The 12,541-nt window shown below is 37.3% G+C and overlaps 1 protein-coding gene across 1 annotated transcript; it reads right to left on the bottom strand.

Annotated features, from left to right (window-relative positions):
- Positions 1 to 2,908: 2,908 nt before the first annotated feature.
- Positions 2,909 to 7,044, bottom strand: LOC132552213 (uncharacterized). The gene is made up of 5 exons (XM_060216362.1): positions 6,936 to 7,044; positions 6,372 to 6,535; positions 5,064 to 5,248; positions 4,314 to 4,440; positions 2,909 to 3,166 (listed from the first exon to the last, which is right to left on the bottom strand). The coding sequence occupies exons 1-5, from the start codon at positions 7,042 to 7,044 to the stop codon at positions 2,909 to 2,911; spliced, it is 843 nt and encodes a 280-aa protein (XP_060072345.1).
- Between the last annotated feature and the right edge of the window lie 5,497 nt (positions 7,045 to 12,541).

Genomic DNA, 12,541 nt, shown 5'->3' with positions numbered 1-12,541 from the left:
TCATTGTCAGAAGTCGCATGATATTTAAACAATTAACATAGGGCTTAAAATGTTATAATATACTTGATTAATTATTTACGTAAAGAAACAAAGATCTTTTCTATTACGTAATGTTAGTAATTGAACAAGTTTATAAAAGCATGTGCATATCATGGCAAATCTAACATTAATAGTTATTTCTGCAAAGCGCATTGACCGGAGTCGAAACCGGGTCTCTAACTCAGCTAATCACAGCTTTCGTATACAAAATATCAATTGAGAGCCATGTTTGATATAGGGATATCCGGGAAAACGGTTTTCTGAAATATTTGTATGAATAATCGATTTTGTGATTAAATGAAATATTTTGAATATATTGCCATTTGATATTGTAATTTATGAAAATTTTCACTTTACTGAGCCATTAATGAGCTAAAAAGAAGAATTCTTTTACTCATCTCATAAATCACATATCGATTGGACGCTCAAGTCGGATTTCATATTTATCACACGATTACTGTATTTAGAGTGCATTTGCCCATAAGATATTTTTGTTTTAATAACACATGTGATATATGACCCATATGACGTCATAATTGGCAATAAAATGACGTCATTAACTCGTCGAAGCCACCATGGAGCCAGGAAAACTGAAAAAAAATACACGGAAAAGCGCACTTTCCGTAATATTTGCACAAATAAACGCCTGTGTGATGAAAAGGATATAACACTTCTTTCTTGATACTCATTTCGGAAAATCTTGAACTTAAAATTGAAATGTTATTAGGCATTATCATATCCTGAAATTAAACAGATCAAACCAAATGTAAAGTAAGATAAAGACACCCAATTGGGGAGAATAAGTTGAAGCTGAGACGGGCTGTAGAAACAGGTATACAATATGTTATAATAGATGTTCATGCATAAATGGATTATAACAAATATGACGTCTGGTTTATTTTATGTCGATATTGTGTGACATCTAAGTAAAGTTAAGATTGTTGACAAAAACACCAGATGATAAATTACATTTCAGATATATTTAAATAATCGTGTCTATTTTATCAAGCTTCTCAGTGGAAAAGCTTCGTGAAAATCGAAATTTGCAAACGATTGGTCCAAAGCTGTAATAATGAATGTTATCATGTTGTTTGAGTTGAAAAGCAAAGCTTTGGTGCAACGCATGTTAACATATGGTACCAAAACAACATAATATAGTATTTGATCTCAACAGCTGGTCGCAAGGAAAATGTATATTTCTAACACAATTTTTGCAATGACTACATATCTCTATATTATCTGTTCTCACGATATAACATCCATATCATTATATCTTGTGTTGCGACAGTTCTGCTTCAGCCTCACGACGAAATATAATGTCCGAGTCAAATGGAAGATCCCCATCCATATGAGGTTGAGGAAACCAATCTTAAATTCTTTCATTAAGAATTGTGACCCACGTAGCCTTAAATATATTTCAAGGTCCCGTGTATTTTTGGTAAACGTAGTCGGGCTTTATGATAGAAGCTTGCCAATCAAACGTCATGATGCTACCAGATATTTTGTTTAATTAGATCTGGCTTATGAAACAATTGAATGTGGGTAAATTGTTTTTTCAAACAATTTCGTTTTCCTGGAAGTATAAACCAAATACCAATCAGAAGAAATCGTTAAAAGGTTTTAACCAACCAATTCGACCCACGTGACCCTGTTTGTGGGTGAATTTTTTTACAAACTTTGCTGGGCTTCATCGCATGAGACTATTGGCCCTATGTGATGATGATATTTGTATTTATCAGCCTATGTCGTTTTAAGGTTTTGACAATTTTGTCCCCTGCGACCTTGAATGATGGTCAAGGTCATATCAGGTGTCATCACAGGAGCCTACCACCTAAAATATCATGATATGACTCTTGAATATTAGGGGAAAAGTAGTTTTTTTTAATTGACACTTGATAGACGATGGGCATAGACGGACGGCGGTCAGCTCGCATGGCCAGTTGAGGTAAAAAAAAAAGGTGTCATATGTGCTATGTATTTCAACAGACAGAGATAACAGGTATCCAACACAGTGCAATAAAAAAAACTTGCTTGCATGAAGTTTCCAAATTAAAGAGAAAAGACATTTTATCGGATCATTTTGAATTATTTATTATGTTCACAGACATGTAAAACTCCAAACATCTGGTTACCTTACATATTATCACTACAAATGGAATATATAAAAACAAAATAACACTGTTTTTCATTAAATTGACCATTATAGATATAATGGTTAATGCATATATATTATAAATACATTTTAATGGTGGAACTATGGCATTCACCTCTACACTCCAGAATAATTGGCACCAGATTTCAAAAGAGGTAGTTGTGCCCATTGTAAGAGGGTTATACAATTAAGACATTAAGTGTCTGTACTGGGTTGGGCCATTAGACGCTGATGATAACAACCTGGAATTAATCAAGGATTTACGTCTCCTGTGACTTAACCACTGTATACTCGCAAGTAGGCGTTTTGTCGTGACAGCTATGTGGATTGTTTAACCTCAAATATACCAAGACGAAAACAAATTATCTCTCAAGGAAATCCCATTGACAACCAAATAATCCACAAAGGCCCTGCTCAAATCTCAAATGACTAAGTGATATACGGGTCATTGCCAAACACTGAACAACCATTTCAATCGCACTGCATAATGCTGCACGTGTGTGAGTCACATGACCTCCAAACGAATGTTTGCAGTAAAGATTGCTTAACTAATGTGTTAGTCTTTCCTGGTTTAAAGCTATCCTTTCTCATCAAGGAAAATCTCGATTCGAACATATATACATGTATCAGGAAACATTCAAACTGTTCGAATTAAGGAATTTGTGTCTTAAAACTTAGGATCTCGGTAAATATATCACTTTAAAGTCCTATCTGGGATTATCCAGCGAAATTGTTGTTAGCGAAGCCATTTCCTTGAAACTGTTGTTGTCCTTGCTGTTGAAAGCCACCATTTTGGAAATTTTGGTTACCTCCATTTTGGTTGAAGTTGTTTCCGTTTCGCGCAATAAAAGGATCGCTCCAATTGGTCGAGTCTGACCAAGCAATGACACAACAAGCCAACGGTGCTCCAGCATTTCCGGTCTGTAAACTCATTGAATTCCCCCCTCTTCCGAGATCGTCACGACCTTCGTGTAACTGAAAAAATACAAGAATCAATTTTTAACAATGTGTTTTTTGTTACTCAAACTAAATCTTTATATATGCTATACGCGTGTTCCCTATGTGTCTGTTCTCTGTGCTATACGTGTGTTCCCCACGTGTCTGTTCATTGTGCTGTTCGCGTGTGTTCCCCATGGGTCCGTTCACTGTGCTATTCGTATGTTCCCCATGTGTCCGTTCACTGTGATATACGCGTGTTTCCAACGTGTCTGTTCACTGTGGTATACGCGTGTTTCCCACGTGTCCGTTCACTGTGCTATACGCGTGTTCCCCATATGTCTGTTCATTGTGCTGTTCGTGTGTGTTCCCCATGGGTCCGTTATCTGTGATATACGCGTGTTTCCCATGTGTCTGTTCACTGTGGTATACGCGTGTTTCCCACGTGTCCGTTCACTGTGCTATACGCGTGTTTCCAATGTGTCTGTTCACTGTGCTGTTCGCGTGATCCCCATGTGACCGTTCACTGTGGTATACGCGTGTTCCCCATGTGTCTGTTCACTGTGGTATTAGTGTGTTCCCCATGTGTCCGTTATCTGTGTTATACGCGTGTTCCCCATGTGTCCGTCCATTGTGTTTCGTGTGTGTTCCCCATATCTGTGATATACGTGTTTCCCCTGTTCACTGTGGTATACGTCCATTGTGCTGTTCGCGTGTTCCCCTGTGTCCGTTCATTGTGCTGTTCGCGTGTTCCCCATGTGTCCGTTCACTGTGATATTCGCGTGTTCCCCATGTGTCCGTTCACTGTGGTATACGCGTGTTTCCCATGCGTCTGTTCTCTGTGCTATTCGCGTGTTCCCCATGTGTCCGTTCACTGTGGTATACGCGTGTTTCCCATGTGTCCGTTCACTGTGGTATACGCGTGTTTCCCATGCGTCTGTTCACTGTGCTATTCGCGTGTTTCCCATGTGTCCGTTCACTGTGGTATACGCGTGTTTCCCATGTGTCTGTTCACTGTGGTATACACGTGTTTCCCATGTGTCTGTTCACTGTGGTATACACGTGTTTCTCATGTGTCGGTTTAACTGCGTCCTTTATAGGAAGCAGTATTTATTGTCATTCTTTATCTCTGAATATCTTACATGACATTATCATTAGGTATGTGTCGATCCATTGTACAACTTACCACAACAGCCCTGCCTAAGACGCCATTATCCCCAAGGAGGTTCATCAGCGGAAACACCATATCCGAGTCTATCACCCCAGCATTAGATTGACGGAGGTTCCCCATATCACCCTCGTGGGCGTTCCCGCTACAAACAAAAATACTTACTACAATTTATTCCTATAGACAGACTGCTTTTCGTGCGTTTCAAAATCTCGTACTTCAAAAGGACTTTAAGCAAACAATTACATATTAGAAAGAAAAAAGGGCATAGTTTGTGCAGTTGCCCATAAATCAGCTGTTTGTATCAGATCTATCGTCTGGTGTTAAATCGGCTCTTTGTAACGGAACAAATTTTACATCTCTTATGCTGTATCAGCAAACGCTCATGACATGAAGGGAAAAAATGGTTACACTCTCTAGAGACCTGAGATTGAATGTTACTTGATATTTTCGCAGAATTCTTTCTCTTACTGTGAGGAGTCATCACTTTAAAAAAAAATATGCATTATGAAACAACAAAGATTACTCTGCAGTTCTGACCAGGATGTCTCCGTCCACACTCGTGGGTGGATACAAGTGCCTGAAGCTCCACAGTTATGTATTTTTTGGTGGTGACGTCAACAAATAAATGGGAAAGTTGATGAAACATTAAAGTTTCCTTCAACACTCGTGGGTGGATACAAGTGCCAGAAGTTCCTTGGCTATGTATTAATTGGTGGTGACGTCACCATATAAATTGGAAAGAAGATAATTGCATCATAGACTTACGTTCCGAGGTTGTTTGGTGAACCGTGGAAAGAAAATGTATCTGAGTCGAAATGTGGACCAGTAGCATAGCAACCACGTCCAACATCGCCATACTCGTGAATGTGGATTCCATGCTCAGTATCGCTCATCAAGCTCGGCGCCAAGCCTACCACCTGCACACGCACGCGCGTCGGGCCACCTGTTCTCTGTTGGTTTAAATGCAAAAAAATACTAGTTTAAATACAACGTTTCATTAATAGATATAAGAAAGTAAAGCAAGTGATTGGTCCCGTAACTCATGTGTATCGTCTCTAAATCACTATCATATGTCAATATGATGAAGTAGGTTCGGTTGGCGGGTAACACTTGTCACGTGATGGAGTAAATACAGATGTCACCCTGTAAAATGTCAAAATTTTTTTCTTCGTGTGACATTGTAATGCATCAATTCCTCGCAAAATTATTGGAATATTAAGCTGTGTTACATTTGTCCGGTTGTCAAATTATTCTAAGGATTACGAACACCTTTGGGTAGCGAAGGTATTTTAGTAAATGAGTTCGTGTTTTATTAGGTATCGTACGCGGTAAAATTGTTTTCGTGAAAGGTTTCGTTTTATTTTTTTGTGTGTTTTTTTTTTTTTTTTTTTTGCTATATAGAAGAAAAAGGATAAATGTTTATGAAATATATGCATATTCGTTATAGAAATCTGTATTGGTTTGGGAAACTTCAAGATTATGTTCTGATAATTGGGATTTTAAAATTCTAAGATTTTCTCCAGTTCATTAATACAATGTTGTCGCCACCGGTAAATTTGTCAGAAGATGAGCGCCCAAACATATGATTTACTAGAGCGATAACATTCTACAACTTTTCCAAATTACAGACCTTAGGAAAATAGATTGATCTCTTAAACAATCTGTCTGCAGTTTGTTCTTAAAACTTAAAAAGTTCCTTAAAAAAACTAACATTATCGTATTTTAATTAAAAATAACAATGAAGCGTAAAAGCACGAAACATTGAACATTTCTTGTTCTCAAGAATAAGTCATTGTTTTGTTATTTGTCTTTGTTTTTATTTATTTTTATTTTTTTTTATTTCTTCATTTTTTGTTTTTGTTTTTGTTTTTTTCTATTCTATTTTCCTGGAGGAACTTAACATTTGTGACAAGATAAATCCAGTGTCATTAATCTTTAAAATATGGTAATATCTTACTAAAATCTAGTACGTTCCATTCAGCTAACATATGGATCGAACTCAATATCGTTAACTGCGCTGGTCACTTTTGATAAAAAATACTGAATGTTCTGTATCAACTACCGTTTACTTACAGCTTGTTGAAAGTCGACACGCCCTCTGATGTTTGAACCTGACTCGTTAAAGTAGCACGTGCCGTACACAAACAAATCAGCTCCTGCAAGTACCCCATTGTTCTGGAATACCGGTGGGTTGGCGGGCTGACCTATGGGCTCCAATGGTCCTACCGGCAACGGCTCTACGTGATAAAGGAACACGTTTAATATATTGACAATATATTGATTTATTGTCTTTCATCGAATAAATATAGTTTATGGTTTAGTATTGGTGAGTATTTATTTATTTATTTATTTATTTTTTCATTTATTTATTTATTACATTTTTTTCAAGGCGAAAAAAAATAACCATGGTGTCAATCTTAAATCAGCGATAGGAATTATCGAGAAGGATTTTATTTGGTCGTGTTTGTTACATAAATCATTTCCAAACACAGAAAATTCGACCTTTTTATCAAGTTGAAAACAATACCAGAATGTAAAAGAGAACTCATATTGGATCATGGTGGAGCAAATATATTGGTTGTCTGACAATTTATCACGAGACTAAACTTAGCTGGAAATTTATGTACATGTACTTACGGAAATTCTGTCCCGGAATTCTTGGTCCATTGTTAACGTTAGGTCCTGGAAAAGGTTGAAATTGACCAGTGGCCAACTGTACTACAGTCAAACACACAACGAGAAACATACTTAATTTTTTCAGAAATGAAATTGGTAAGTTAGGAGTGATTGTTCGGAAGTTCCACACGGCCCTTCTACCTAAGGTCTGTCAAATTGTGTACACGCTTGGTTGATATAGGTTTTAGGGATAGCGGGGTGTTTTGTATAACGGAAGTTAGGTATGTAGGAAAATGACACTGTCGTGACAGTTATGACGGATCAGGTGCTCAACCGTCATTCGGAATGCCTGTCCAATGATCACACAAATACCTGATTTCAAACCAATCAAAATCGGTGACGTCATGACCCTGAGGCACGACCGGGTAGAGATGTATCACCACGTCATAGGATGTATTTCATTTACACAAAAATTTGCAGGGTCCAGAATGTCGTCAGAGCAATCCTTTACTCATAATAAAATTACGTGTAATCAGAATTTACAGACGAAGATACATATATCGAAATACTTAAACGGAACTTGTACGTGTGTATTCAGTTACAAACATGGCTCATGGTCATTGGAAAGAAGAAACAGGCCTGCAAGGCAATGCACAAATCCGACATATTTGCACAGAACGAACATTTGTATTATGCAAACTATCATTCACTTGTACACTGATGCACTCAGCCTAGATACGTACTGTTATATTATGAGAACTACTTCAATCGTCAATTAGATATTGTAAATGACCGTACACGACCAACGGAAATATAGGATATAAAATCAGTTTTCATTTCATTTTAGACGAACCCAGTCTTAGATGCTTTCATTTTTTCAAACACTGCCGAGTAAAAAATTGAAAATCGAGACGAGTTTCATAACACCTCTAAGGGAAACGAAAACTCATTATGATACAAATGTACTTTTAATAATATAACACAGAAAAAATACATTTAAGATGTCTTATGATACAAATATACTTTTAATAATATAACACAGAAAAAATACATTTAAGATGTCTTATGATACAAATGTACTTTTAATAATATAACACAGAAAAAATACATTTAAGATGTCTTATGATACAAATGTACTTTTAATAATATAACACAGAAAAAATACATTTAAGATGTCTTACAGTAAAAATGCGGAGAAAAATCTTGTAGTATATACGCTAAATTATTTCATGGGCGAACTCACCGAGTAAGAGGCGTATTATGTGATAAAAATGTGTACTTGTACATGACCTACATGGCCAAGGTATAAACAATCATGTATTTGTATACAAACAATTATGTCCTTGTAAAGGTCGTCACGATTGGCCAAAATACAAACAGTTATATAAGGTACAAAACGTATGTTTATAATACACAAATAAAATTTCATTTTTTTTTTCAAATTTTGATTCTAAAATGTTAATTAGAATTGTTGACGAAATGAGCATGTCTTGTATATATATTAAGTCCAGCGGTTTAAATTCAAATATTACTGATTGTTTGTGGCCGTGCTCACGTGGTCATATATAAACATAAATTACTATTCTCCACTGGTTCTTAAGCCTTTTCTTTTGTGCCTATTTAAAATTTGGCGCCGATTTCGAGTTTTACCCAAAAAGAAGAAAAAGCATGTTTTTTTGGGGTGAGTTTTCTGTACACGAGTTGACTGACCTGGGCTCAAAATATATTTTGTATTTTATATATACTTTTGTGCATTTAACTGGTGATTGTCATCATTTTTTGTTCTTACTTTGCATACATCTATTAAAATCTTAACAATAAAGTGTCTTATCTTTCATAAAAAAATCCTTATTTAGGGTAGACCGAGATGTACCGACCATAAAACCCCTTTGCTCCTTAGGGCCTTCTGCGTTCATCTGCCGAAGGGATCATCGCGACACTCACAGTGTGTAATTTTGTCTTTGCTTTATGGTCTTTATATGAGACGCAACTTATGTAATATTTATGTCTTGATGAAGGTGCAGATTACCCGGAAATTTTGACAATACGCTTGTCCGTACTGTCGTTATTACTTCATTGATCATATATCTATTCCAGTAATACGCATCTTAAAAACACCCATTTGTTCTGATCTAGGACATCCAATTAATCACTAGCGTTCGCTTTCATTTCTAAAAACTTCCTGATGCTTTATTCAATTTAAATATCTATATATAGGAATATATTTTTATTGTATCTTGATAATGGGACAAATTATCCGGAATTTGACGATTTACGTGTTAGAAAATTAATATGTTTTATTATTTGATATATAAACGTTCAAGCTTTATTTATCAGAAGTATATCCATTTTTATATAACTTGTGTACAATTACGTCATCATGGTTTAAATCTGAATTCATGGAATCTACATATGCTAGTACATATGTATTTTGTGTTGATTTGTATACATAAATCATACCAGTATATATTAACATGATACAGCAGTATTAGAATGAAGGAGTCAACTACAGACTGAAAATGGATATCGTTTCACACTGTTTACACAAATTGCATGTTTACCACATAAACAATGTCTCAATATTATGTTTTTACATTAACTCTCGTGTATTGTGACGTACGAATTGTAGGCCAATTTTCGAATTTTTTGCATTATCTTTATCATCAAAGAAGTGATTTTTATAATATCTATTACCGTGTCTAAAGAGACGTGGCCAAAATTCATAAACCATGGTCCACATATATATAATATGATTCGTCCGGTCATTGACACGAGCAACCAGGATGAGCGATTCGTCGATATTATGTGAAAAAAATTTAATGTCAAGGTTAACGGGATTACTCCTCTAAACCGGTACTTACCGGTACTAACCGGTCACAGCTAGATAGCAAGATATAGGTGCGTGATATAACATAACATAACTTGTTTATTTCATTGTGTGCTTAAAATCTATACAAAAATGCATTCTAAATATTGTAACAAGGATTGCACATTATAAGACATCTATCCTCGATACTCCAGGAGTTACACTCACTGATCGTATCCTCGATACTCCAGGAGTTACACTCACTTATCGTATCCTCGATACTGCAGGGGTAACACTCACTTATCGTATCCTCGATACTGCAGGGGTTACACTCACTGATCGTATCCTCGACACTCCAGGGGTAACACTCACTGATCGTATCCTCGATACTCCAGGGGTTACACTCACTGATCGTATCCTCGATACTGCAGGGGTTACACTCACTGATCGTATCCTCAATACTCCAGGGGTCACACTCACTGATCGTATCCTCGATACTGCAGGGGTCACACTCACTGATCGTATCCTCCAGGGGTCGATACTGATAGGGGTTACACTCACTGAACATATCCTCGATACTCCTCCAGGGGTCACACTCACTGATCGTATCCTTGATCGTATCCTCGATACTGCAGGGGTCACACTCACTGATCGTATCCTCGATACTGCAGGGGTTACACTCACTGATCGTATCCTCGATACTGTAGGGGTTACACTCACTGAACATATCCTCGATACTGCAGGGGTCACACTCACTGATCGTATCCTCGATACTGTAGGGGTTACACTCACTGAACATATCCTCGATACTCCAGGGGTTACACTCACTGATCGTATCCTCGATACTGTAGGGGTTACACTCACTGAACATATCCTCGATACTCCAGGGGTTACACTCACTGATCGTATCCTCAATACTCCAGGGGTCACACTAACTGATCGTATCCTCGATACTGTAGGGGTTACACTCACTGATCGTATCCTCGATACTGTAGGGGTTACACTCACTGAACATATCCTCGATACTGCAGGGGTTACACTAACTGATCGTATCCTCGATACTGCAGGGGTTACACTCACTGAACATATCTTCGATACTCCAGGGGTCACACTCACTGATCGTATCCTCGATACTGTAGGGGTTACACTCACTGATCGTATCCTCGATACTGCAGGGGTTACACTCACTGATCGTATCCTCGATACTGCAGGGGTCACACTCACTGATCGTATCCTCAATACTCCAGGGGTCACACTCACTGATCGTATCCTCGATACTGCAGGGGTTACACTCACTGATCGTATCCTCGATACTCCAGGGGTTACACTCACTGATCGTATCCTCGATACTCCAGGGGTCACACTCACTGATCGTATCCTCGATACTCCAGGGGTCACACTCACTGATCGTATCCTCGATACTCCAGGGGTTACACTCACTGAACATATCCTCGATACTCCAGGGGTTACACTCACTGAACATATCCTCGACACTGCAGGGGTTACACTCACTGATCGTAACCCATACAGTATTGAGGATGTAAGATGTCACGTCTGTCTCGCTTTCTTAGTATGGTCATTTTAAAGGAAGATGCAAAATACACTTAACTGATGCCCCACTCCCCTTTTCTAAAAATGCCAAACTTCCAAATTAATTCTACTTTTAGTATGGAAACACCATAGATGCATTGTTGTCATGAATAATTAAGGTAAACTCAATATTTTTAAAGTTCATATTCTCATTATCCCTAAATTTCAGTGTTGTTAGACAAAAATATTAAATCAATTCCATACGTGAAGTACATTTGTATATTCTGAACCGCAAATTAAAACAATGGCTATTCAAGAAGCAAAAAAAAATTACAATATAACTAGATAGGAATTATGGACAGCTCCATAACGATATATCTTCCGGACTTTAAAGACTTGGCATCACTGGTGAGACCTAAAAGGCCGAAATGTCAGACTGATGCAGCCATCATTAAGTTATACCGTACATATGTTGTTATATTTTTATCGAAATGATTTATTGACTTGTAAAACAAAATTGCAGGGATTAAACTCCGGTCACCGAGGTTTGCCTTAATCCTGCGTAGTTCAGCGTTTCTTGCGTAGTTAAACGTTACTATGTAGTTAACTTTTCATTCATGGGTAAGTGCACCTCACCCGTTTTTACTTTTAAACATAATTTTCGCGGTTTTTTTTTTAAATGATTCTAGTCATTTCCCAGATTCAACACTCCAGCCCCCCCCCCCCCCCCCCCCCCCCCCCCCCCCCCCCCCGCATTCTTTTACAATAATTATAATATCCTTTTTATTTACCAAGTATGTGAAAATGCAATACATATTAGCAGGGATGACACAGTTTAGTCATGCCCTCTGATCATAGCTCCCTGGGGTACCCATTTTTCACCGAGTTTAGACCCTATCTATTTTAATGCATCTATGTGAAAAAAAGAAGGAATGTATCTCGTTTGCAAGGAACATTTAAGACTGAAAGTATGTGTGTAGGTGTATGTACTTGTATTTAATTGTCTGGAGTATGAGAAGTGTGAATGTGTGTATGAGAACCTTCCTGTGCGAGAATATATTTGTAATGTTATGTTTGTATTGTCTTCGTCAATAAAATGTTTGAAAAAAAAACCCCATTAAAGCTATAGAAAGTCGAAAAAAAGTCAGTTCTTTCATGTCATCCATTTGCGTGGTTGTTGCAACAATATGTTCTTTATTTTCAAGCAACAAGCCAGTATATTTTTTTTTGTAATGATATACAATGTACTGAATGCGATACCATCACGCCAACACAATTAAATCGTCTGTTT

Source organism: Ylistrum balloti, unplaced genomic scaffold (genome assembly GCF_031769215.1).
Source record: "Ylistrum balloti isolate Yb309-2 unplaced genomic scaffold, AGI_CSIRO_Ybal_v1 Utg370240, whole genome shotgun sequence".
NCBI lineage: Eukaryota > Metazoa > Mollusca > Bivalvia > Pectinida > Pectinidae > Ylistrum > Ylistrum balloti.
The sequence above is the reverse complement of the archived record's forward strand: the minus strand, read 5'-3'. Positions and strand labels throughout refer to the sequence as shown.